The 26,731-nt window shown below is 44.9% G+C and overlaps 1 protein-coding gene across 3 annotated transcripts in view; it reads left to right on the top strand.

Moving 5' to 3' along the window:
- The first annotated feature begins 2,104 nt into the window (after positions 1-2,104).
- Positions 2,105-26,731, top strand: part of Mrap2 (melanocortin 2 receptor accessory protein 2) — a 38,330-nt gene continuing 13,703 nt past the window's right edge. Inside the window, exons 1-2 of one of the 3 annotated variants that reach the window (XM_017794983.2) lie at positions 2,105-2,374; positions 20,855-20,988. In XM_017794983.2, coding sequence (XP_017650472.1) covers positions 20,856-20,988 — 133 coding nt within the window. In that variant the 5' untranslated portion in view covers positions 2,105-2,374; position 20,855. Of the gene's footprint in view, positions 2,385-20,850; positions 20,989-26,731 lie in introns of those variants that run through there. The other 2 variants (XM_008855605.2, XM_029557451.1) reach the window with 2 other exon arrangements.

Raw genomic sequence — 26,731 nt, 5'->3', positions numbered from 1 at the left:
TGAGTGGATGGTGACACTAGGGAAACTACTTTTAAGGCTCAGTTTTCCAATCTCAAAATGGGGCAAATATAATTTACCTCAAGGCAAACTGATGTCAACTCTTATTAATGGAGAGTATCTATGGCTGCATATAATTTAGTTTGTCATTAAATTTCCTTGATCTGGAAAGTTATTTTGCAGTGAAAAAACAAAATGAAAAGACAATGAACATGCATCTTTGAAGATTAGTTTATTAACTGTAATAAAAATGTACTCATTAAATGCCCACTGGAAGCAAAACATGATGTGGGTTGGGAAAGGAGTTAAGATAAACATGATGAACTCCAAGGTAGAAAAGGAGAGGTGCTGTAAGAGGCTTCAGGGTTTAGGTTAAGAGGCCTGGGGAGATGGTAAAACCAGTAGGTGAGTAAAACACTTGCCTTCCAAGTGTGAGGATACGAGTTTGGATCTAGACTCATGTATCTGTAATTCTAGCATTCCTACTGTGAGCTGGGAGGCAGAGACAGGAGAATCCTTAAAAGCTTGCAGACCAGTTAGACTGGTGAGCAGCAAGAGGCGTGTCTCAAACAAGGTAGAAGGAAAGGACAGACACCTAAGTTTGTGCTCTGACTTCTACACCTGCACTGTGGCACATCTGCACTCACACATTAACATAGACACACACAGCCACTACCCACAAAAGACTTCCTGGGAGAAATGGTGTTTGAGATGGGCCTTAAGGGAAAGGTAGAAAGATATTTGTTGCTGTCCCTGGAGGAAGGAAGAAGGGGATGCTGGCCATAACAGGCAGGTAGATGCCCAGGAGGGATGCAAGAGCTTCCTTGCCCTTCTGACAATGTGCCTCCTGGATGCTGCTGTTTTGGCTTCTGAAACTAATGGTTAGTGAACTGCCTTTTCCACAAAGCACAGTGTGTCTGACTGTCTATCTCAGTGAACCTTTGGTCCCCTGCCTAGGTACAGAGCCCCCTGCTGCTAAGGTGGAGAAGACTGGCCTCTAGACAGTGGCCTCTCAGCAGTGGCACTGTGACTGCTCTGTGCCATGTCACTAGGCCCTGACATGTGGTGCAAGCTCCATTGCATGGATGATGGATCACATTGCCATAAATAGGACTCTGGCAGGGGAATGAGTCAGTGTACAGTCTTGGGAATTACTAAGGACTGTCACCACAGATGGTTAAATTGTGTAGTTTATAATTTAACTGCCTGCGAATGAGACAGGAACACATACATATGCTGTAAAGATGGTTTTCAAAATATTTCATTTTACATGTGATAATGAAACTATTTTAAAAATCCATGAATCAAATGTCATTTCCAGGAATCCTTTTCTGGTACCACCATACCAGGTTCCAACTGCTGCCAGCCAGCCTGCACACAGAGATGCCTGTATCTTCCCCTGCAGTATATGGCTCTAATTAAACTAGGGTTCTGAGGCACGGGGAGGGGGGGTGCTTCCCCACTGAGTAATGTGACCTTGGCCAATTCACTTTACCTCCCTAAGCTTCAATTTCCTCATCAGTAAAATTGAAAAGGCCTTGTGACCATCCTCGTGGGGCATTATGTGCTAAGGGATATCTCAGGGCCTGGCTCACACCCTCTCTCCCCAAATACAAGCCTGGCTGTGCTCTCACCTCCCTGTTCTACAGGGAGGCTGTATCTGACTGCCCTCTCCCTCAGTATTTTATTTATTTTGTCCAAGGCACTTTGTCACTACCTCATACACACCGAGTTTTCTTTACTTATGTTATTGTGGGTCTCTTTGGTAGGCACTAAGCTCTGGGAAGTCTGGCACGGGAGGTGGACTCAGCGAACACCGGAGTGCGCTAACCTGCTCCTGCCCTTGGCCCATTCCTATATCTTTGGAGCCAAGTGTGGAGGGTGTTTGGTTGCCTGTGGAGTAGTAATTTAAGTAGCACGTTATGAAGGATTTTGGACTTGCTGCACTTGAACTCAATACTGAGGATAACTCACCGGCCTGTTTTCTTGCAACCCCATTTCCTTTCCCTCAGCTCTTGAGCTCCTCTTACCCAAAGTTGGCTTGTAAGAGACCCACTACATAGCCGGGGAGGGCAAAGAATCCCTGGGGATTTTTTCTTTTCTTTCCTTTGCTGGGGCAGGTTCTGACAGTGGGAGCTGTGAAGTGTGCTCCCAGGACCCCCTCCAAACTCGCCTCCTCAGGTGTCCCGGGGCTGGGGAGGTTTCTGGGAACTCAGCCCCAGCCTCCGTGCCCAGCACCGCCTCCGCCGCAGGTCGCGAGCGCGCATCCTCGCAGCACCGTGGCGCAGGGAGCGGCTCACCCAGCCGAGCGGCCAGAGGCAGCGGCAGCGGTGGGGCTCGCTCACCTGGGAGGACCTGGGACCGGGCCGAGCCTGCGGTAACCCGGGGTGGGTAGGGCTGGCCAGGGCATGGGGTGGTTTTCAGTCTGCCGGGGTGTTGGGATCGCGGGAGTGGAGGATGGGGAGGGCGGGGAACAGCCGGCTCTCACGGTACCCGAGGGAAACGCTCGGGCCTCTCGGAGAGCATCCAAGTTCAAAGCCGGCCCTGCCGCCTGCGGACCTGTGCATTTCCCATCCCCGGGGGTCGGAAAGCCGGAGGTGGGGGCGCGGGCGGAGCCCGGTATTTCTGGGCGCTGGGCCCCGCGGCCAGGTCGCTCCCTCTCCAGCAGGTGAGAAACTTTCCCCATTACCCGGGCTCCGCGGCGCTGCGCCACCGGCACTCAGAGCCCCCGGCTGGGCACCCGCCCCTCGGGGAAAGGGCACCGCCCCGGGCCCCAGACGCGCGCCTCCTGCCGACTCTGGTTCTCTAGTCCAAGCCCGCTTGACAGCTCCTTTCAGACTAGGGAGCCCTTGAGGTTCACCTTACCAGTGTGGGTGACTGCAGCTTCCTCCCGCGTGCTTTTCTGCCCCGGCTGTGTACGGAATTGAGGGAGGCCTTCGGAGAGCAGCCGCGACAGAAAGCTTTTTAAGGCTTGGGTTTCAACGGCACCATAGATGACATGCAACCCCGGATATCGGCTATCGTGCTTAATTTGATCTGGACGGATGAAGGGTCGGGGATGTTTTGAGAACAAAGGAAGCTCAGAGAAGATGCCTCTGCTACTCCAGGGCTTGGGGATTGGGGGTTGGGGGGAAGCAGGAGGCAGTATTTCCAGAGCACAGGTGAAAATTAGTTGAGAGAGTCAGTATATTTTTCGACCTGACGCCACCGGTTAGCAGTGGGAGAAGTGGGGTAGAGAAAGAAAGGTCTGGAAACTACGACTGTGAGTCTGGGGACCTTTACGTACAGCGCCAACACGAACAGGTGCTGGAGACTGGCCTGGGCTGCAAGAACAGGTGTGAAGAAGGTGTTGGCCTCAAGCTTTGCTCCGATGAGGAAGATGGTCCCGTGTTAACAGAAGAAGAGGTGATGTGTACAGGTGAGGGGACAGAGTAGCCCCTTTGGAAATCGGAAGGCCACCTCAACGATTTGGGAAGGTCTTGACCGGCAGGCACCTTGAAGGAAAACGGGTTGAGTTCTTTGCCCTGAGAATGGAGCCGGGAGACTTCAAAAGACGGAGCTGAGAATTGAATCTTAGCAACATTCCAGAACTAACTCTTTTAAAAGGCAGGTCAAAGCCACCCAGGAAAGAATTTACAAAGACAACTTACTGCAAACTAGTTTCTTTCCTTTTTCTAGCAATGCACTGGGGGTGTGCCGTCTCCACACTTCTACAGATGTGAGTTATGACTCATTAGCTTAATGATACTTGTTTAGTGTGTTGAAACCAGCATTTTGAAAACATGAAAATCAATAGATGAGAAGAGGAAACATCAGTGTGGGCTGTGAGAGTCAGTTAGTGTTGACTTGTGAACTCTTGGGTGTGTGTGTTTCTATGCTGTTTATCCTCCTGCCTCTGCATCCCTGGCTGCCCCCCCCCCAACCAAGTCTGCCTTCTAGGCTGACCTCATCATATGGGGGCATCTTCTACTTTGCACATGACGTCATCCTCACGTTCTCCTGGTTTTTGCTGGCCCCCAGATGTTGAGGTGTTTCACACAGAATCCACTTCTGAATTCTTCATTTTCTTCAGGGTGACAGTAACTTGGCCAGGGGCTTCCTAATACACAGTCTCCTTTAGTCCCCAGAGCAAGGTAATGGTTAGTTCCATTTTTCAAAGACCCTACAGATACAGTGGAATTGCTGACCCCACCCATGGTGGAAGTCTGAAGTGCATCTGAGGTAGTCTCCCGCTGTAACTCACCAGGAGAAAGATACAGGGAGCTGGGCACTGACTTGGGTTGTAGTAACTACAAATCTGAAAGAATAATGTATCTAAGAGTCAGTAGTAATCCTAGAACTTTGGGCTCACAGGTTCAAGTTCTATTTCTGCTCTAAGATTCAGAGTCCATTTAAAAAAATATATGTATGAGTGTTTTGCCTGCATGCATACAATGCCCTCAGAGGCCTAAAGGGAGTCAGAGCCCTTGGAACTGGAGTTAAAGATGAATGTTAGCTACCATATGGTTGCTGGGAGCCAAACCCAGGTCCTCAGAGGATAGGGGCTGCTTCAGGGAATCTGAAGGAAGGTGGCCTGAGACCAAGGTGGTTCAGAGACCAAGCCATGGCAGCTAACAACCACTCATGACTCCAACTCTAGGGAATCCAATGCCCTCTTCTGACCTCCATGGGCACTGCAGGATATGGGTACACTTATGTACATGCAGGCAACACACTCATACACATAATATAAAAATGAATAAATAAAATATTTTTTAAAAGAATGTGAGGGTCGAGGATGGGAGATGACTCAGTTGGCAAGATACTTGCTTTGCAAGCATGAAGACCTGAGTCTGAATCCTCAGAGTTCATGAAAAAAGCTGGGTACAGTGGTGTATGCCTGTAACCCCAAGGCTGGGGTAGAGACAGGTGGCTAGCTGATCTAGCTGAATGAATGGGCTTCAGGTTTAAAGAGAGACTGTCTTAAAAAATAGAGGTGTAAAGGGATTAAGGAAAGATAACTGTATTAGTTACTTTTCTGGTGCTGTGATAAAACATTGTGACCAAGGGAACTGATAAAAGGAAGAGTTTATTTGAGCTCATGGTTCCAGGGATCAGGGTCCATAATGGTGGGAGACGCATGGCAGAAAGATAGATCAGAAAGCTCAGTATCTCATCTTCAAGCAGGCACAGGAAGCAGAGAGACACTGGAAATCCAGCAAGGCTTAAGAACTCTTAAACCCTGTCTCCAGTCATGTGCTTCCTCCAGCTTGGCTACACCTCCTAAATCCTCCCCAAAACAGTCAACAACTTGGGAAAAAATGTCCAAATACTTGAAGCCTATGGGGGACATTTTCATTCAAACCACCACAATACCTGACATCAACCACTGAGTTTCACACATATGCACACACAGGTACAGGAGCACTTGCAAGTACATACAAACACACATACATGTTAACAAGTACACATACCACACACAGCTTCTCTGTCACACACACACACACACACACACACACACATACACACACAAAGAATGTGATAGAGCATTCAAAGGACCATGAATTGTGTTATGCATATGCTTGCATATGCGTTTCATGGGGTAACCTGGGCAGCCTTGCTCAATTTGGTGAGGAAAAGGATGCTTGGAAATTTCCTGTGAATAGGTGGGGTCACTTGTGATGGGGGTCAGCTGAAGATGTTTCCAGAGCTGAAGAGGAGGATGGACAGCCAACTGAAGAAGATGAGTGTCACCAAGTGCTGGCGGGGAGTGTGAAGACAGCGCAGCCCTGGCTTCCTGCTTTGATCTTGAGTGAGTGAGAAACTGGCCAGCAGTTGAGCAGAAGATGGGGAAAGAGAAGAGAAGGACCTCCCCTGGCCCACAGGGAGTGTCCTGAGAGTCCCACTGAGACCAAGGACAGGCCATCTAGCTCTTCTGGGACTTGGAAGTCATTGTGGGAGCAGAAAAGTTACAGAATCTTCAGGGAAAGGCAGGGTGGAAAGCAGAAATAAGTGAATATCTGGGCAGGTCCTATGAATTGTGGCTGCTCCGAAGGTGGACTTTGGTGGATGGACCCACATTGAAGGACATTTGGGGACACAAACCAAACTCTATAGGCCGTGTTCTAGATATAAAAGAGTACATTAAATTGGGAAGTGGGCAATGGGGGGAGGTGCGGATGGGGAGGGGATATAAATACCATCAAACTATGTTGTATGAAAATTGCAAAAATTCAATAGCAATATTAAACAATTAAAAAATAAAAATAAAAAGGGAAAGAGCAGCAAGCTTTGTGCTTGATGCCACATTTACTTCTGACAAAGAAAGATTTAGAGATGTGAACAGTCAGAAAAGAACGTTTGCTTTTAGACAGAATGCCAGAGAGTCCTACTTTGGAAGACGGGCTCATTAAAAAACAAAAAATCAACAAAACAAAACAAAACACCCCACAATAAACACTTGAAGAAAAATACCCCACAAAAATCACCAGTGTTTTCAAATGTGCGTTAGTCTGTTGTTTGTGTTTGAAAAAGAAATAATCCCATTCTCATACAATTTCATTTTCTAAAATTGTGAGTTTTCTTCAGATCAGCATAGTAAACAACTGGGATGCGGCAGGGTGAGGAGGCGTTTTACTTAGGGAGTGGAACACATTTAAGGTTTCTCTATCTGGGAGGAACCAATTTCCATTTAGATGACAGTGATATTTTGGGCTTATGTCAGGATACAAAATGATTTTTGTTCCTCCACTGATGTATGAAAAGTGCTTATCCTACTAGAGAGAAAGAATGTGTGAGGGTGTTTGCTTGCTTGCTTGCTTGCTTCTGCCATCTTGCCAACATGGGCTTTTCAGTCTATGATAGAATTGCTGGCAAGTGAAGTAAAAAAACAGAGATTGGCAATCCCTTTACGAGATGCTAAGATCTGGAAGGTAAAATGCAGGCTTAATTGTTGCTTGTGTTTCTGCTATCAGACTTATGAAATTATCTTCCTAAAATTTCAGAGAGCTTCAAGTGAAGATAATTTATAAGCTTCAAATAATTGCCCTCTGCAAAAGTGCATTTGTTTTCATCACACAAGAGCTTGGTAACAAGCAAAGTAACAGTCATGAGAAGGCAGGAAAGGCTGAGGGCCTGTTTCCCATAGGTGGCTGTGGCACATCAAGAAACATTAGATCAATGAAGAGATGGGATTGTAAACCTTTCCTGCCTTCCCACAAACCTTTTTTTAGCATTGCCAACTTTTGTTGAAAGAGAAAGGAAGCATGGAGAAGGAGCAAACATTTAAGATGAGGAACTGAAAACTATCATATTTCTATCAGTGCTTCAAAATTTCTACTTAGCACATGGGAGAGGGCAATTAACCCATGTCCTGGGAGTCTGAGGCAGTGCCCTCGGGCACCAGAAGCAAGTCTGTGTCTACCGTAAACATTCACATCATATTTGAAGTTATCCTTAATACCTGCAGTTACTTAGTTAACAGAGAAGCAACCCTCCTAGTCTGCCTGTCAAAGTGATGCTCCAGGATGATGAACCAGGTGTGTTTCAAGACGTGGATACTTGTTTGGTATCCTCAGACCTAGGTATTGCTAAAATTCCTTGCAGGGTGTGGGTGTGTGTGTGTAAACAACATCCAGCCCCCTTCCTTTGGTCCCAATGACAAGCCAAGGTACAATTTTCCAAACTGCGGTCTGGGAAACCAGTGAGTTTATTGGGCTTATATGAAAAGCAATGGGGGACAGGTTTACATACAGGAATGTGGGTACTCCCCCTCCTAAGGCCACACTGGAAAGTCTTTACTTGAATGATGGCTCCCCGATAGCTGCATAGAATGTTGAGAGAGTCTCCCTTAGGCTTCCTCAGCCTATATACCCTTTCCCTCCCCTCCCAGGCCACATGCAGCTAGAACCAGTTGGTTGGTTGGAAGATGTGGCTGACTCTCAGACAAGGGTCTCATGACTCTCCCTGACTCTCCTTTCTTTTGGGGACATGACAGTCAACATGCTCGCTGTGACAATGCTAAGAAGACAGGCACAACCAAGCTTGGGAAGATGGAGTCTGTCTGTCGTCTGTCAGAGGACAGTCCTATACAGCACTAGGCCAGGGGAAGGACCCTACTTTCTGCCTCTTAGCTTGCAAGGACCCTTTCATGCTCTCTTACGACCAGGCTCTTTCTGCAAGGTGAGGCCATGGACTGCCAGGAACTGACACTTGTCCTGCTACCTCAGGTTCTGGTTTTTCCATCAGCCATTGTATTGGGGTGGCTGAGGGCCAGCCAGATGGGAAAAGCAAAAAATACCCATACCCTCAGATCAGAACTTAAGACCAAGAAGATGATCATGGGACAGTTGAGATTTCCACATGCTCTCTCTCAACCGCCTGTATAAATCTGCCTTAGTTTACATGTCCTTAGAAAGACCGGGCCTCTGTCCTTTGTACTTATTTGCTTGTCAAAGAGCACTTTAGCTGTAGAGTGGTGTGCATTGCTTAAAATGGATCCTGAGAGAGAGAGAGACAGAGAGACAGAGGACAGAGAGAGCTTGTTTTGGCAAGTCATCCCCCAAGTGATTTAAGATATGGCCTGTTCCATTTATTATAGTCGGATTGTGCCAAGTGTTTCAAAAGCTCCAATAATTAAAACTTAAAGTGTGGTTAATTCTCTAGGGTCATGCAAATAGCTGAAATTTAGTTTTATTTTACCTGGCCACAATATTTTTAGAATTATAGATATACAAATCAACAGGAGACTTGGTAAGCAACAGACTAGTCTCTTGAGAGTTGGATCCATACTCTGAGAAATTCAAGTAATTCATATCATAGGATTTGAGAGAAGATAGGAGTTCTCATGGGACGAAAGAGTTTGACAGGACCCCATAGTAGAAATAGTGCTGAGCCCCACCCTCAAGGGAAGGGAAGACAAGAGTCTGGATAGAATAAGATGGAAACCCAGTTTGGTGGGCAGAAGCTATGAGGGTACCAGGCCCAGGTTCTTGTGCAGTACTGAGCCTCTCTTCTTAAAGACCCTTCTGCACTTGTTGTCTGGGTCATGTTGCCTCTTACCCTGTGATGGTGTGGTGTGGTGTGTTATGTGTGTGTGTATGTGTGTGTGTGAGTGTGTGTGTGGTGTGTGTGTGTGTGTGAGAGAGAGAGGAGAGAGAGAGAGAAAGAGAGAGAGAGGGGAGGTTCAGTAAGAATGAGGATGGTTCCATGTATTAGCCTGAATTCCAGCGTCCACAGGTGTGGACTTTTTGACCTTCCACTAATTCTTTCATAGTTAAGTTCATAGTGTTTAAAATATTCTTGTTAATTCAAACTGTCTCTTAGTAATTTTAGTATGTTTAAACTAATCATGCCTTTAATCCCAGCATATGGGAGGCAGAAGCAGGCAGATCTCTGTGAGTTTGAGGCCAGCCTGGTCTACATAGCGAGTTTCAGGCCTACTGGGGCTACTGGGAGACCCTGTCTCAAAAAATCGAACCAGCCAAACATACAAAAAAAAAAAAAAAAAAATCCACTTGTAATCCTCCTTATAGAATCTGATTATGAGAACTTAATGTACCTGTTGAAGATGGCACAGAAGAGGGTGATTAATGATATTTTAGAAATGATTTTCTTCAGAAAGTAGGGACTGGAGAGCTGGCTCAGCAGTTAAGAGCACTGGCTGCTTTTGCAGAGGACCTAGATTGGAATTCTAGCACCCACATAGAGGCTAACAACCATTAAAACTCCAGTTTTAGGGGATCTGATGCCCTCTTCTGACCTCTGTGGGCACTGCACAGCATAGGTACATTTACACACATGCAGGCAATATACTCATACACACAAAATAATAAAATTTTAAAACAGCTTAATTTCTAATGATAGCTTAATTTGTCAAAGAGAATATTGCTTTCCACAAATTAATTCAGCACTTACCTAAGTTTGCTGGAACTGTCACTACAAAACGTCAGAGACAGGGAGGTGTAATGCTTTCTCACTCAGTTCTGGGGACTGGGAGTCTAAGATCCAGGTGCTGGCAGGGTTTGCTTCCACTGGGGTCCATGAAGTGAGCCTCTCCTTGGCTCACTGATGGCTGGCCTCTTACTGTCTGTTAACACAGTAGTCCATCTGTGTGTACAGCCCTGAGTGTCTTAATGGCTCTCAGGATCATCAGACTAGATCAGGGCTACCCTAATTTCCTCTTTTCAACTTGCCTCTTTAAAAGCCCTGTCTCCAAATGTAGTAACATTCTGAAGTATCATGAGTTAAGGGTTTCAGTGTTCACATTTTAAGGAGGTGAGAATTGGCAGTCCATAGCAGTGTTTCTGCCTCCCCCCCACCTCTGTGTGTGTGTGTGTGTGTGTGTGTGTGTGTATATGGCTATCATCTATTCATCTTTTTCATCTATTTGTCATCGATTATCAATCATCTATCACTATCATCTGTCTACTATCTCGCTACTGTCTATATAGATGTGGGCACAATGCTCATGTGCAAATGTACACATACCCATGATTTTTTAAAGCGGATACATGCATAGAGTTAGTGACACAAATTTAAAACAAGTTCTTATTTTGTTACAGATTATTAGGTTTGAAAGGAATCTCATGACTTCTCTTTCAGCCTTTTATTTCGCTTTCAGCAGAAGGGAGTAGCTGTCATGTGAACACAGTGGAAGGTTAAAAACAAAGCATTTAGGAAGCTACACTGTGGGGTTAGGAAACCACGTTATGGTTATATCTGAATAAATAATCACTCTGTCTCTTAGCATTGTTTTTTAGCCAGGTGGACCCAAACCCCAAGAGTTTATTCCTTCAGGTCTCTCATGAAACTGTGCTCCCAAGTCAGACCTCATTCATACTTTTATTCAAAAACATTTCTCCAACATCAGCTGGAGAACTACAAGCTTGGATCCATCCTTACCTTATCAGAGACTCTTGACCTCTGATCCCCAAGACTAATCTCTCACACACACAATATTAGGCATTCTTCTCAATTCTCACTGCTTCCAATGAGGATAGAATACAAATGTGCTGTGTTCAGCACTTTGAAATAGTAATTCGAGCACACCCACATTCATTCACTATCTTCTTGGGTGGAGAGCAAAGTGGGGTCCCTAGGGATCTCATGTCACAAGAGGAGCACAAGACTCAATGAGCTTGTTTACATTATAAACAGGATCTTTTTAGGTGCAAAGTTAAGTAAAAGTCATTTGCACAGAATCCTACACTGCATGTGTTCCCAGGATTAGTCAAGGCCAAAAAGATATTCTTCCTTTTATAAGTTCCCTTGGTCATGGTGTTTCTGTCACAGCAACAGAAAAATGAGTAATACAGATATAATGACATATAAAATCTGTACAAGACAAGCTGGGTGAGAACTTACATCATGTAAAATAACATATTAAAAGTTAGCAAGGAAACAGGTGCTTGCAGGATGAGGGGTCCCTCGAGGAGATGGCTTGGAGGCAGTGGTGCTACTTCTCCTCTGTGACAGCAGGCAGCTCTCAGAGACTCTGATCCCAAATATGGGAGCCAGAGGACAATGTAAGGTATTGGTCCTGAACTTCCATCTTGCTTGAGGCACTGCTGTGTATGCCAGGCCAGCTGGCCCACAAACTTCCAGGGACTCTCCTGTCTCCACCTCCCATCTCAACATAGGAGCACTGGAATTACAGATGCACATTACTATGCCTGGTTTTTATATGTATTCTGGGGATTTGAACTCAGGTCCTCACCCATGCACAGCAAGCACTTTATCCTCTGGGCCATCTTCCCAGCCTTTCCTTAATGACTTTTTAATTCAGCCTTATGCAAGATCTCAGAACATGGTACAGTACAGCTGGATTCTTTGCCAGAATGAAGCAAGAATGGCCATTAGCCCAGTTCCCAATAGAGTCCTTGTGTCCCTCTAAAACCCCATGAGCAGGGCCTCCACTGTTCATATGTCTCTAAGCGTGTTTCCCTTTCTAACTTCCTCCAGAATGGCCCATTAAGCTCTGCTTACAGCATTCTAGGGATTTTCTGTTCCAAAGTTCCAAATTCTTCCACATTTCTCTCCCAAACCAGTTCTATAGGCCCATGAGCCCTGTGGTCAGGTTTACCAAAGCAGCAGCCCCACTTCTCAGTACCAATATTTTGTACTAGCTTTCTGATTTCTATGACCAAGTACCTGACAAGAAGCAATTTAAGGGAGAAAGGATTTATTTTGGATTATAGTTCCAGGGCATACAGGCTTCCATGGTGGGGAGGTCATGGAAACAGGAGTGGTAGACCAACTAGTCACATTGCATCAACAGGAAACCAAAATAAAACTTTTTAATTTTGGTAAAATACTTGTAGCATAAACAATAATTTTTGAATGTACACTTCAGTGGCATTATGTGTATTTACATTGTTGTGCAGCCATCACAATCCAGCTCCTGAACTTTTCCATCATCCCCAACTGAAATTATATGCATTTAATAATCACCACCCATTTCCTGCCCAGCCCCCAGCCCTTGGCATCTGCCATGCTACTTTCTGCCTCTAGGAATTCAACTATTTTCTGTGTCTCAGGTAAGTGGAATTATGTATTATTTGCCCCTTTGTTTCCATCTCATTTCATTTAATATAGTGTCCTGGGAGTTCATCCTGGTCAGAGCATGTTTTAGAGTATCATTCCTTTTTGACTTTTTTTTTTTTTTCCGGAGCTGAGGACCGAACCCAGGGTCTTGCGCTTGTTAGGCAAGCACTCTACCACTGAGCTAAATCCCCAAACCCCGGGAATAGTTTTGAATGCATGCCACAAACAATGTTTTGTGAGAATTAGGAATGAGGATGTAGTGCACATGTATTACCTCCCTATGTTAAAGAAGTTCCTCCACACAGACTTAGGGAACGAATGAGCTTGCCTCTGCTGACCAATACTGGTCGAGCTTTGTCCGGCTCAGTGGGCTGGGGAAGCTGCATTGGACCCTTCCATTTTCATAAACATGCCCCTAGGCTGAGTTTTTCCATCCAGATTCTAGCTGTTGTAATTAGCTCTCTAGAGACAGTGTTTGTCTATGGTGCAGGGCAGAAACATTAAATGCTAACATACGGCATGGCTTATTAGCCCTACAATGTTCCAACTAATCACTATGAATCTAATTCATAAAGCAGCCCAATGCCAGCCTGGCCTTTCGTTCATAGCACCCCAGCAGGGCTCACAACTCTGAGCTTTGTTTTCTAGATATAGATATGTAAGTACCCCATGAGTTGCTCCTTAGCTGTTCTTAAAATATAAGCAAGTGATGTCACCAGCAGACAGGCCAAACATCAGGAATTAGAAAACTATCAAACAATAAGTCTAAACATTTAAGAGGAGGAATGGATAGACAATACTGATCAGGAAGGAACCACCCTGGCATCCCCAGGGTCAGGGTCAGGAGGAGAAGGGGGATGGGATTCTGCGGACCTCCTGTGGGGTCCTCATGGCCTGCTGGATGTGGTGGGTAAAATTTCCCACTGATTTTGAAGATGAGAGCGAGCAGAGAAAGAACATATATATATATATATATATATATATATATATATATATATATATATATATATGAATTAATAGATAAAAAATATTAAACAACATGAGAACCCAGAAAGCCTGACTGGAAAGAGTGGTTGGCTTGAGTGTCCTCAGAAGCTTCAGAAGTTTTGATGTAAGGATGAGGAAAGCCAGAAAGAGAGGCAGGAGCTAGAGCTACGCTTTTCTGTGGTTGCAGAGCCAATGCAGTGTGATGATATCAAACAAACAATGTCAGGACTTGTGAGATGGGGCAGAGGAGAGATCCTGGTTTGTTACATTTCTGCACTGATTCCACATTCACTAGCTCATCTGATAACACATTTTATCCCCAGATCATGTAAAGCATGAGCTCTTGTCTCTTTCGCCATTGCATTCCCTGTGGTCATTTAATCAGTGGGTGCTTTATGAATCATCCCCTATGCTTGATCGTCATGACTTAGTCCACATGGGCCTTTCACCATGGAAAACTGAAAATCCAGCTCCTTGACCCTATGGAACTTGGAGCTGAGGTACAGCCATTCCTTGTTTGGCTGGGAGCAGTGTGCCTATAACCCCCATGTGCCTTTCTAGGAGTCCTCTCCAAATGGAATGTCTATGGCTTCTTTGGGGTATTACCCAGTAGGGGTGTGGCATTCATTTTGATGTTCAACTGAAGTAGTTATTAGGATGGAAACCACTCATCTCAAGTTCAGGGTTGAAAGTGTTCTAAGTGTTTTGCATGTATGTAAGTGCACTTGTGTATACACTGCCCACAGAAGCCAGTAGAAGGTGTTGGAGCCTGTGAAACTGGAGTTAAGGGCAAGTGTTAGCTGCCATGTGGATTCTGGGAACCGAACCAGGGTCCTCTGCAAGAGCAGTCTGTGCTCTTAAGCATTGAGCCAGCTCTCCAGTCCTAATTTTGCAATTTTTGCATCATGAGAAACAGAAAGCTAAACTGTTGTGACCCAGGCCTGTGTGCAATATCTTACTCTGTTCTTTAAAAAAAGTTATGTGCATGCATTGTATGCGTGTGTGTGTGTGTGTGTGTGCCCTTGAGTCACAGCATGCGCGTTGAGGTCAGAGGATAGCTTTGTGATCAGTTCTTTCCTTTCCCTTACATGGGTTCTGGGGGGTGGAACCCAGGTCCTCAGGCTTGCACAGCAAAAGCTTTACTCACTGAGCCATCTGTCAAGCACTCTTAATTTATTATTGATGCTAAAACAGAATACCTTAGACTTATAAACAACAGAAATTTATTGCTTGCAATTCTAGAGGATGGGAAGTCCAAGATCAAGACACCAGCACACTCAGAGTCTGGCTAGGCTCCACCCCACAGGTGAAGCTTTGCTGCTGTGCCCTCATATTGCAGAATGGGTGAGGATGTGCGTGGACTGCTGCTGACAGTGCATTAATCCTATTCCTGAGGGTTGAGCCCTCATGACCTAATCACTCCCAAAGAGTCTCCCTCTTAATAGGATCTTCTTAGATAATAGGTCTCAACATGGATTTGGGGGACACCAATATTCATGGGTGACCGGAAATCAGCAGTGAGTGAAGCAGAAGCCTCTGGTCTGCTGGTGCTCATCAAAAAAGGGGCCAGAGGGAAAGAGACAGCCAAGGAGGAGTGGGTAGCACAGTCGTGCGCTGGAAAGGTCTACCACCATCTCTAAAGGTGGAGGACAGTCATCATGTCCCCACAGTTAAGAATTTAGGTAAGAGGCATTTTCTGGACTGAACTGGGGAGAAGCCCAGGCTCAGGAAACACTAACATGAAGCATTTCTGTCTGGCCTGTTTCCTACTATTGAGGTGAAATAATTTAGTTGGTGAAGCAGATTTGTGTCCTCTTTGAGACACCAGTTAGTAGAGAAAGGATGCCCACTTGTTAATGAAAGGCCTCCATTTCATGTGTTGGCTATCTGTCAGAATAAATTTTAAGTTCTGTTAGTTTTTTGCAAGTTATTTTATTGGTACTGATGTTGATTTTGAGGGTGAAGTCTTCCCTTGGGAGCACATTTTGTTTCGTGGCCTACTCTGGAAGCTAGTTGCAGCTGCTCCCTGGAGTAGTAGGACGGATCCGAAGATACATCCTGAAATTCTTCATCAGCTGTCAGTCACAGTGGACCAAGTCCTTTCTCTGAAGCAGGAAATGACATCAAACTTGACAGTCTAGAGACATGTGGGAAATAGTCTGTTGAGAGAGGCAAACAAACCCAGTGTGTGGGCACACATCTGTATGTGATACAGTATCTCCAGTGTGAATTTAGTTCCCAGAGTACCACTGTGACTTCAAAAGAGCACACTCATGTCAAAGGACAGCACTGGGGAGTAGACACCGCAGTCCCCGAAGCATGACCTAGAATTGGAGAAAAATTCACACCCTTGAAAAGAAATTGCTGACTTTAAATGGATTCACAGAAAAGTATTAAATTGAATTTGGCCTGAGGATGCCTCCATACTTGAGAACAAATCACAATCTAATTTAATATACAAACAACCCAAGAGCCCAATTTAGGCTGATATGCTTATAACAGATAGCTGACTCTCAATCAATCACAGCAGCTAGCTTCAGTCAGTTTTATACATCGCAACTGATTGAAGTACAGCCAAGCACGAGATGTAACAAATCAGACTCCCTATGCCCTCCTCTGCCTTCTGCCCAGAAGTGCTTCCTCACTGCGTAGAGCTGTTCTGACTGTTCTAGTTATGTTCTATTGTTGTGGTAAAACACTAATAAAAAACAAGTTGGGGAGGGAAGGGTTTATTTCATTTTACACCTCCAGGCACAGTCCATCTTTGAGAGGGGCACGATCTGAAGCACGGACCATGGCAGATTGCTGCTCATGGGTTTGCTCCTCTGGCCCGTGCTCAGCATGCTTTCTATGCACCTGAGGACTGCCTGTCCAAGGTGGCACCACCCACAGTTCAAGTGGACAATGGAAGACAACCATGACACTAATTCTCAACATTTTCCTTCCTCAGGCAACCTCTCTTAAATTTAACATTTCTGAAAAAGTTTTTTTTTTTTTTTTTTTTTTTGCCTTTTAACACAAGGAATCAGTAGACTTGTGAATTAAACTGGCAGGGACAACATAAGATAGTGATTCACATAGAACTAAAAGTGAGACGGGAAGTGAGGAAGGTGATCATGAGCACTGACTTGGAATGAAGATTGTGGGCTTTGCTTCTGGAAATCAAGCCCCATTCTTTGCTGGCAAGCATAGCTTTATGATATGAGCTCTGGCCTTACCATGAGGACCGCTTATAATCTCACCTGTCCCTGTGTGTGCCCACCCAGACACAGGTAAGAGGGGTGCATGGGCAATTATGACTTGGATGCTGATATATCTGTGTGAAATGAAGGAATTAAACCTCCAAATCTGCAGTTCTGAAGTTCTGACCTTTGCCTGGGTCTCGGACCAAAGTGCAGCCTGGCTGGGCTTTATCTTGTATTTCTCAGGTGTCTGTGCCTGGAGAGAAGGAAATTACTCAATAGGTGTCTTCTCTGGGTTGTGCTGCGGACAGCCAGATGTTGTTGAGACTAAGAAGAAGAAAGAAATAATAGGTAACAAATAAGAGAAGGTGTTGTGGCCCAGGCAGAACTTAGGGTGGTCCTGAGAGGCATGCTCACCTCTAGACTAGGGAATTGAAGAGAAAGAACATGGAAACAATGCAATTAGGAATTTTATTTGTTTATTATTTATTTATTTTTGTGGTGCTGGGATCAAACCCAGGGCCTTACGCATTCTAGGAAAGGGCTCTACATACCCAGGTTCATACTGTTGTGAATTTTTGAAATTACTGTGCATTTGTGAATGTGTGCGTGTGTGTGCATATGTGTGATATGAATGCATGAGTGCCCATGCTATGGTGTATGTGCAGAGGTCAGAGGACAATTTGTGGAGTCGTTTCTCTCCTTCTACCTTTACATGGGCTCAGGCATCGAACTCAGGTCTCCATGCTTACATGGCAAAGGACCTTTCCCTGTTCAGCCATCTCACTGCCAGACCTGTATTATCTTTATTTATTTATTTATTTAATTAATTAATTATTATTTTTAGGAATGAAAGGTTTATTTTAGCTCACAGTTTGAGGGTGCCATCCACCATAGTGGGCAGGGCACAGCAGGAGGAGCATGAGGCCTGTGGTCTCTGCATCTGCAGTCAGGAATCATGTAGCTGAATGCTGGTGCTCAGCTCACTTTCTTTAATCTCATGTTTGAGCCATTAAGTCTTGGTCCATGTGAGCTGATCCCCATGGCCCTTCTGTGGCCTTGGCCCATAGCTTCTTCATGTGTCCTTCTGCCACTTCACTCGTGTGTGTGTGTGTGTGTGTGTGTGTGTGTGTGTGTTCGGTGTATGTGGGCACCTTTGGGACTTTGTGTCAGTTCTTTGTCATGTCCAAGTAAGTTGGCAGTCACGTGGAAAAGGCCTCTGTGGAGCTTACCCTTTAAATGGAAATAAAGCCAAAGGGTATAGATGAGGAGGCTTTGCTCTCTGTTTCACAGGAACTTCCAGACTCAGAGATGGAGAGGACATTTGTTTATAAGAGGGAAAGGACTATCTAGGAGGACTGTGGGGCACAGGGTTAGAGGAGGACAGAGTGGATAGTCAGAGGAAGGAATGAAGTCTTAGCCTACAGGAGGGAAAAGGTGATGGTTTTTCTGGGCCTGCTAATCACATCTTTCCTGCATACGTTTGCACCCTCCCCCCATGGGTTGTCCTGGTCCAAACTACTACTGAGCATGCTTGGAAAAGGTAAGCTCTCTTCTGCGGTGTGGATTTAAGGTGCAATTCTACCTTTTATTACTGCTTTAGTTGGTTGTCTCTCTGTCACTCCAGGAAATTTGTTTAGAAAATGCTTCCTGTCGATGAAGTTATTTTTAACTATGATAATGGTATGGAGAAATGGTATTAAGAAAATCTGTGCCTGGGTGCATATGACTCTTAGAGCAGAGGGTACCAGGTACTGGGGACAGCAGCCTGCAGGGTGTGCTGTTCCTGTTGGTTGTGTTCAGAGCACAGATGCCAGCTTTTAGCTTCCAGATGTGAGGCCTAGTGCCCTCACCTGAACCTGAGCCAGACAGCCTGACTGTTGAGAGCATCAATCTCTAGGGCTGGCAGTTTCCAAATGACCAACAATTGAGCTTATGTTTCAAAGCTCAGAGGCAGCCCTAAGTGTTGATAATGGGCAGATGCAAACCACTGCCCTACAAAGCCTTCTTCTAGTTGTCTGTTTTCATGCATCTGATGGCTTAAGCCTATTGGCTGAAGCTTGTGGAGAAAAGTATTGCCCCCCAACCCTGGACTTTTCCTAGGGCACTAGAGGACTGCTTTAAAGGAGAAGCCTCAGATCCTGTCCTGAAACTTACCTTTGGGAGTCAAGAGCAGAGAGGAGATGGGCAGTGAAAACAAGCCCTTCCTTATATCCTTGCATTTGAAGGCCTCAGAAACTGCAGCTGGCTGCACAGGCAGAAGTGGCTGACTCTTCTTTCTGCCCTCCCAAAAGGGAGGAATGGAAGCATAGTGAGGAAACACTGGACCAACAAGATTGAACACTAGCAGGGCAAACACCAAATCCAGTAGCTTCATGTCTGACTTCTGGGACTTTACTACCAAAGGGCTTAGATGACTTAGCCTCTCCAGCTTTGCTCTGTAAAACATACATCTTTCTCTTGGGCTGGTACCACTCCTGGCGTGAAACTTTTCTGGGCAGATGCCTCACAGCTCTGACATCATGAACATCTTCTTGGGGTCTTCACTGCCAACCAGGTTTCACCTTTACAACTGCACACAATGGCCTATCAGGGCCTTCTTTGTGCAGAGGAACCTCTGCTACATGCTGCCTGGCCTCACTCTCTGAAACCCAGGAGGAAGAACCAATGACTCCTTCACTTTTGCATCTTTCATGCCTCTAAAGTCAGCCAAGTTTGACTGAAATTTTGGGATGGACCCCAGCCTGCTGCATCCTCTTTAGAAGATTTTATATTCAGTGGTTTTCTAGTAGAAAGCTCAGCATTTTCTTTTCACAAGTTGAGGGTTAGCTGGCTGTGGTCTTGCCCTGGAGGCACTCTCTCCATTATTTAAGTGCAAATCTCTAGGCCTCTCCTTAATCACTTTAATCTCCTTATCAAAGGGGTCCTCTCTAGCACATGCCTTGGCTCCAACATGAATCTTCCTAGTGCTCTTTTTCGATTCAAACTGTACATTCTGTATTTCTTTCTGCCCCATTTGCTCTTTCACTGTAGATCTGCATGATATTCACCATTAATAGCCATGCTACCGTTTCTACATTAGACTGTCTTGAAATTTCTTCCACCAAAGAAATTAGTCCATTACTTTTCAACTTAGCCTCTGGCAAGCTTTTTGGTCCTGGGCAGACTCCATCCAGACTCTGCCAAAATGTCCCAAGTGCTGCTTAAGTCCTTTTTTCCCTCTGAAATTACATTGTTCTCAGCACTACTTTCTTCCAGGCACCTACTAGAATGGCCTGTTAAACTCCACTTACAGCAGTCAACCACTTTTCTAGCCCAAACTTCCTGAGTCTTCCACATTCCTTCAAAACCCCACATGCTCAGGTTCCTCACAGTCAACAGCCCACTCTCTGGTACCAATAACTTTATTAGTCACTTTCCTGTTGCTGTGATAGAAACACTGACCCAAGCAATTTATGGAAGGAAGAGTTTATTTGAGCTTATAGTTCCAGGGGAAATTACAGTCCATCATGGCAGGGGGGCATGGTGGCTGGAGGTGGCTGGAGCAGGAACAGCAGAAGCTAAGCTCTCACATCATCACGCAGACACAGGAAGCAAGAGAGCAACTGGAGATCTGGCAAGGCTTAAGAACTTTCTAAGCCCACCCCCAGTGACGTGCTTCCTCCAGGATAGCCACACCTTCTAAAACCCCCCAAAACAGCCACCATCTGGGGACAGAATGTCCAAATACTTGGAGCCTATGGGGGACATTTTCATTCAAACCATCACAGTTCTATTGCTTGTTTTTCTCCTAATCTGCCTTTTGAAATGCAGAGCATTTCCTCCTACTTGCAGGAGGCCCTCAGAGACTTGTTGACTGTTGACTCATTGCTGTTCTTTATACAGTGGAGTATAGGGAGGGTCACTGGACTGTCACCTGAGATTCTGGCAGCTGCACCTGGCTCCTCCCTGCCTTTTGTAATTCTTTCCTGAGTACAGGTGGCCTAGTGGTCTTGGGAAGTGCTAGAGTATGTGGTATGAGGTGTGTGCAGCTGGTGCCCTAGTGGGCAGGAACTCCTTGAGACTTGTGACCCTGAACTCCTGAATGTGGTCAAGAGTAATTGGGGCAGCTGTACATTTGAGAATGAATTAGCAAGCTCTGAATTTGTCTTTTTCTGTTTGTGCAGGATGGAGATGTCTTCCCAGAGGTTAATTTCTAACAGAACCTCCTTGCAGTCTGCATCAAATTCTGATTACACCTGGGAATATGAGTACTATGAGATTGGGCCTGTTTCCTTTGAAGGACTGAAGGCTCATAAATGTAAGTCTTGTGTAAGTCCCCTATGGAATCATATTATATATTTGTATTAACCTGTCCCATCCCCTGTGGTGGCTTCTCCTGAACACCCTTTCTTCTTACAGAACTATCTTCTATCTCTAAATACAAAACACTCCTTCCACACAGGGATAGTATGATATAGGCCTTGGTGATTCTGATTCATGAAGGACTTAAATGAGAACCACTTAGTGGTGGAATGTGAATTACTATCAATCAATAGCAGCACTTCATTTTTAAAAAGGTATTAAGTACTCCAGCTCCCCCAGAGCATGAATGTTTGAAGAACAAAAGTATGTGTGTAGGAATAGGACTGGAGCTATTATGTGGATAATCTTGTTTTGTAAGACATAGTCAGTAGCATCATTTAAAATACTATTTTTATTTTATGTGTATGAGTGTATTGCTCACATGTATGTGAGTGTACCAATGTCAAACAATGCCTGTAGAGGTCAGAAGAGGGTGTCCAATTCCCCTGGAACTGGAGTTACAGAAGGTTGTTAGTCACCATGTGGGTGCTGGGAATTGAACCTGGGTCCTCTGCAGGAGCACCCAGTGCTCTAAGCCACTGAGCCATCTCTCTAGTGAAGTAACATCATTTTAAAAAACTCACTAGACTCCTGACCTGAGAGGATCAGTTTGTATATATGTTCATAGTGACAGGCAAGAACAGCCTGCCATATCACCAACTCCATGGGATGAGCAGGCATGAATTGCATGTTATTGTATTGAAGTGATTAGCTATCCACCCAAAAGTAAAGAAATATAAATTCTGTGAAATATTACTGTTGAAGTATCCTCAAACCCAATGCTTTCTGGTTCCCATGAAGCATCCTTATTTTGTAAAGCAGAGTTGCTATAAGAGGCAAGAACTGCCACCCACTCCCAGGTCCTGTCTGGGTTACCCAATTAATGTTCCTGTGATATCTGATTGTTTCAAATTGAGTACTTATAGTACTTCAAACATTTTAGGTTCTAAACTGGTCGAAACTAAGTGGCACATTGAGAAATGTGAGATATCAGAATCACAGGCACAACTGTAACCCCGAACTGCTTTCCCCCTTCACTTACTTCCCAGTTGGCCTCTGTGGTCCCTGCTCCTACTGGCTGCTCCCATTTGCTGTGAGAAGGACTCTCCATTTTTCTTCCTTAAAGCGAAGTCACTAGCTAAATTATAGATACTTTACCTCTAAAGTAATAGTGCAATGTTTTCTCTCTTTCCTTTGTTGATATCTGCTCAGTATTTATGGGGATGACATGGAGGTGCATGAACCCATTAGGATAGGCTGTTGTTAATCATCTCATGAAGGCTCTTGTGGTCTGAGTATGAAATCACCCTCCTAAATTCACTTAAATCCTTTAATCTGTTTGTTCTCTGGGATAACCTTTAGATGAGGACACTTGGTTATGAATTTTGGTGGGAGTCAAAAAGACTGGGCAGAGTGCTGTCTTGTGCCCTGTGATGGGAGCCTTCCATCAGAGCTATGTCAGCATGCTGCTGTCTCTTTTCTTCAGTTTAAGGCTCTGCAGACAGTGCCACTGCTATAATTTCCATTGGCATGTTTCCAGAGACTACTGAGGCAGATCTTTTTTTAGGGGTATTTTATTACAGAAATAATTATCTTTTGAAAAAAATCCTTCAAAACCTAGGCAGAGCTGCGATGCATTGCATACTTAATTTACTGTCTATACCATTAACGAGAATGCTTTTAACACTCAAATCATGAAGATACAAAAATGCCCAGGTGAATACTTACTGTTCTAGTTTAAGAAACCTGATTAAAGTAGAGGCTGTTCACACCAAGAACCTGAGTATATGAGGCAGAGGGGAGAATGGAATATGACACCCCCCCACCCTCAGAAAGTTCCAATATTCATAAGACCCCCTTTTCACAGGAATATGAAAAGACTAAGCCAAGCAATAGAATGTGTGCATTGGTGTAACCTCTTTCATGTGGTGACCCTGCTTTACTGAGCAACATATAAAACTCGTTTGACAAATACAGTAGAAACAGAACACTCTAAGAGTAAGTGCTAACTGAGGGCAGAATGACCATAACATTTACTTTGACTCCCTTTATCTGTACCACACTGAGCAACAGCAGACACATTCTTAGATGACATTCTCTGCTGATAGAAACCATCCTGTTTTCACATCAGAAATGGATGGATGTCTGGCATACATTTGACAGTAGAGAGTGTAAACCCATTCATCTAAGATGTCATCATATTTACAGAACATCATTTTACACACTGGGGATACAAGAATGAGCTGAAAAGACAAAAATACACCCTATAACAGAGCTGGTGTTTGTGCATGGCTTCTTGGCAGATGTGAGCAAATATCTATTCACCTCAAATAAGGTACAGATGATAGACCAAAAAAATGACCGCACCCTTCTAGTTGGTGAACCAGTGAGCTGACTGGGGTTATTATAGGACCGTGGGTGATCTGAAGGCAGCCACATAGCTGAGGCATAGTGCAGCGTGGGTGACGATCTGTGAGAGCCATATCCTGGAGCTCCCTGCTCAACTTGCAGGCAGCTCCACCGGAGTGTCTCCTCTTGCTCAGCAATTGTTTACTGCTTTTATACTTGTGTGTGTGGGTGTGTGTGTGTGTGTGTGTGTGTGTGTGTGTGTGTGCGTGTGTGGGTGCATGTGCGCACTACAGAAACTGGAACTTTTTGAGGTTCCCAAGTCCTGCACATTCTCAGCTCCAGGTCTTCTGAGCCCCTCCCTAAGAATGACTGTTGCAATTTGGAGGAAAGTAGATTAGGTAAGCAAGCTGATGGTAGATAGGTAAGCAAGCAAACTACATAAAAAGTACCAAAAAGTGGAGAAAGGTAATGCAGAATATTAAAGCATACACACACACACACACACACACACACACACACACACACACACACACACAAACATACTGTGGAAAGCCTTGCTGAAATGGAGAGATTTGGGGGAAAGACCTGAAGGAATTGTGAGACTGAACTGTATGTGAGGGAAGAACATGCCAGGAAATGCTCCATGGCTACAGCAAACTGGAATATGCAAAGGAAAAGGAGGTTTTCTCAGTGCCAGGGGGAGTGAATTCAAAGCAGAACAGCAGGGGCCCAGTTCAGAGATGTCAGGAGGAGCAGGACACGTGGGCCATCAGGGTCAGGTTAAGAACATTGCTTTTTCTCTGAGAAGTCCGCTGAGGGTCTGAATAGCTTCTGCCTTAGGTTTCTGTAGGACACTGCAGCTGGGAATGAAGTGGGTGAGATCAGAACAGAGACCATTGAGGGCCCCCTTGCCATAGATATTGGTGTATCAAGTATAGTAGATCAGTCAGAAGTGAATGCATTCTGGATGTTTATAGAAGGTGGATTTCACCAGATTTGTCAGTGGCTTGACAATGATGTTAAGAGACAGCACGGAGGCAAGGATGCTTTGAAGCTTTGTGACTGGAATAATTGGCAGGATGTATTTGTCATTAACTGGGATGAGAAAGAGTAAGGGAGAGATGGATATCAGCAAGGAGCATCCGTTTGGGACTCGTAAAATTAAGACTCTAGAGATCCAAGAGGACATGGGGAGGCATGGGATGAAGTTATACATTTGAGAATCATCAGTACATTAATGATTTTCCAGGCCAAGAGGCTGGTGAGTGGGTGTTGTTGGGAAACTGAAGATGCCCAAAGGTTGAGCTCGAGGGCACATTTAACTTTAGAAGGTGGGTATGTGAGAAAGCAGAAGAGCTTGGGAGGACTGTGAGGAGGGGAAGGGGAACACTGGGCAATGAGGGCTTCCTGAGAGCCAGCTGAAAGTCTCAGGGTAGAGCAGACTGTGTAAAATACTGCCCTGGGTGAGAGCAGGCTGTGAAAAAGGCTGTGGTCCAGCTGGTTGAGGAATGAGGTGTGACCGTTGGATGGTCAAATTTGGTGCACAAATTTCATTATGATGTACAAATTTCAATGATTTTAAAAGGAGTTTTAGTAGAGTTAGGGGGTGAAGGCTGATGTGTTCAGTTCAAGAGAAGGATGAACAGAGATGAACTAGAAATACACACAGATCTCTCAAGAGTTTACCATAGAGGAAAAGACAGAAATAAGTCTTCATGAAGGCTATGGCTGGACGAGACCGTGTGTTCTAATAAAAGAAAAGCCTGGAGCAACTGAATAGATACCTAACATTTCAGTTGGAACACCCTACTAAAGACTGAAGAGTACCTCTTTAGTCAGAGCTGTCAGCAGTAGGCAGAGTCCATGCTGTTTAATATTCTAGCTTGCAGATAATGCCAGGTACGCATGGATTGAATTAGCAGGAAGTCAGGTCATCAGGACAGGAAGCAGAGCTCACATCTGCAAAACCTTGGACTCAGATGTGTTGTGGACAAGAATGAGAACATTGCTGTTGGAAGATGAGTTGAGAAAATGTGGGTACATCACTTTAGGCACCTTGTACAGAATTCATTCAGGGAGCTAATCCTGACACCCCAGGAAGCAGAAGTGTGTTAGGGGTAGTGCTGGGTGCTTCCTGAACCCTCTCTTCCAAGTGATGGATTAATACAACCATGAATGCAAATGCCCTGATTCATTCTTAGGGAAGAGAGGCAATGAGCTAGAAGATTGGCCTGGTCCTACCCTGGAGTGGGAGATAACACATGAGAGCAAGATCATGCCAGCTTTCAGCTCTCCTTTCATTCCACTCATTCCATTCCACTGAAGTGTCATGTCAATGGGGAGGCAGTTTATTAGGATGTTCCATTTGGAATCCCCCTGGGTATTTTCTGTTCCCTTGTTATATTTGGTCTCTGGTAGCTTGGTGTCTAGATAGGACAGAGTGCAGCTGTTTGGCTTGGTAAGGTCTCTTTGGAAGGCTTCTCTTGACTTTTTAACTAGCTGGTTGCCTAGGATACTCGCTCCAGAGAATTTTACATCCCTGGGATGTGATGGGCTCTCCGGTGCCCTCTTCAAGGAGCTCACAGTGACAGTGCCCTGAGATCATGTAGCACAGGTTGAGGGTAAGGAGAAATTAAGTTTTGAAGAGGAGCTACTTAAAGCCTGCTGTTGAGGGACACACAGATACCACATTATCCAGCAAGCATTTGAAAGTTCTGTATCAGGCTGATATCCAAATTCTGATCATATCCTTCCTTATCCCAACTCTGCACCAATACCTAAGACTTTTCCCATATGCCACATTATTTCATGACAGCACATGCCCAGATAATTGAATTTTTATTGTTGAAAGTTAGTAGCCCTTGAATACATGTGTTTTGATACTTACGCCTTTAAAAATGTTTTTATTATTATAGTGTGTGTTTGTATATATGATGCATGTGATTGCACTCGCGCCATGGCATGCACTTGGAGGCCAGAGGTAGCATTGCACTCATGCCATGGCATGCACTTGGAGGCCAGAGGTAGCATTGATTCTCTCCTTCCACCTTTAAGTGGGTTCCAGGTTGTTAGGCTTTCAAGGCAAGCACTGGGTCTTACTTGCTGAGCCATCTCACAGCTGTCCACCTCCCTTGTCTTTCTTATGCCTCTTTTCCATTATATTAAAAGCCTAAAAGGTCTAAAGAAATTGCTGTTTCTTTAGCACTTAAATTAAGATCCTAGGAGGCAGGTGTATGCCTTTGATCCCAGCACTTGGGAGGCCAAGACAGGTGGATCACCGTGAAGTCAAGGTCTGGTTTACATATTGAGTTCCAGGCCACAGGCCATCCAAGGCTACATAGTGAGTCTGA

This window comes from Nannospalax galili, unplaced genomic scaffold, assembly GCF_000622305.1.
Source record: "Nannospalax galili isolate Female #2095 unplaced genomic scaffold, S.galili_v1.0 scaffold3528, whole genome shotgun sequence".
NCBI lineage: Eukaryota > Metazoa > Chordata > Mammalia > Rodentia > Spalacidae > Nannospalax > Nannospalax galili.
This window is presented reverse-complemented; position numbering and strand designations above follow the sequence as displayed.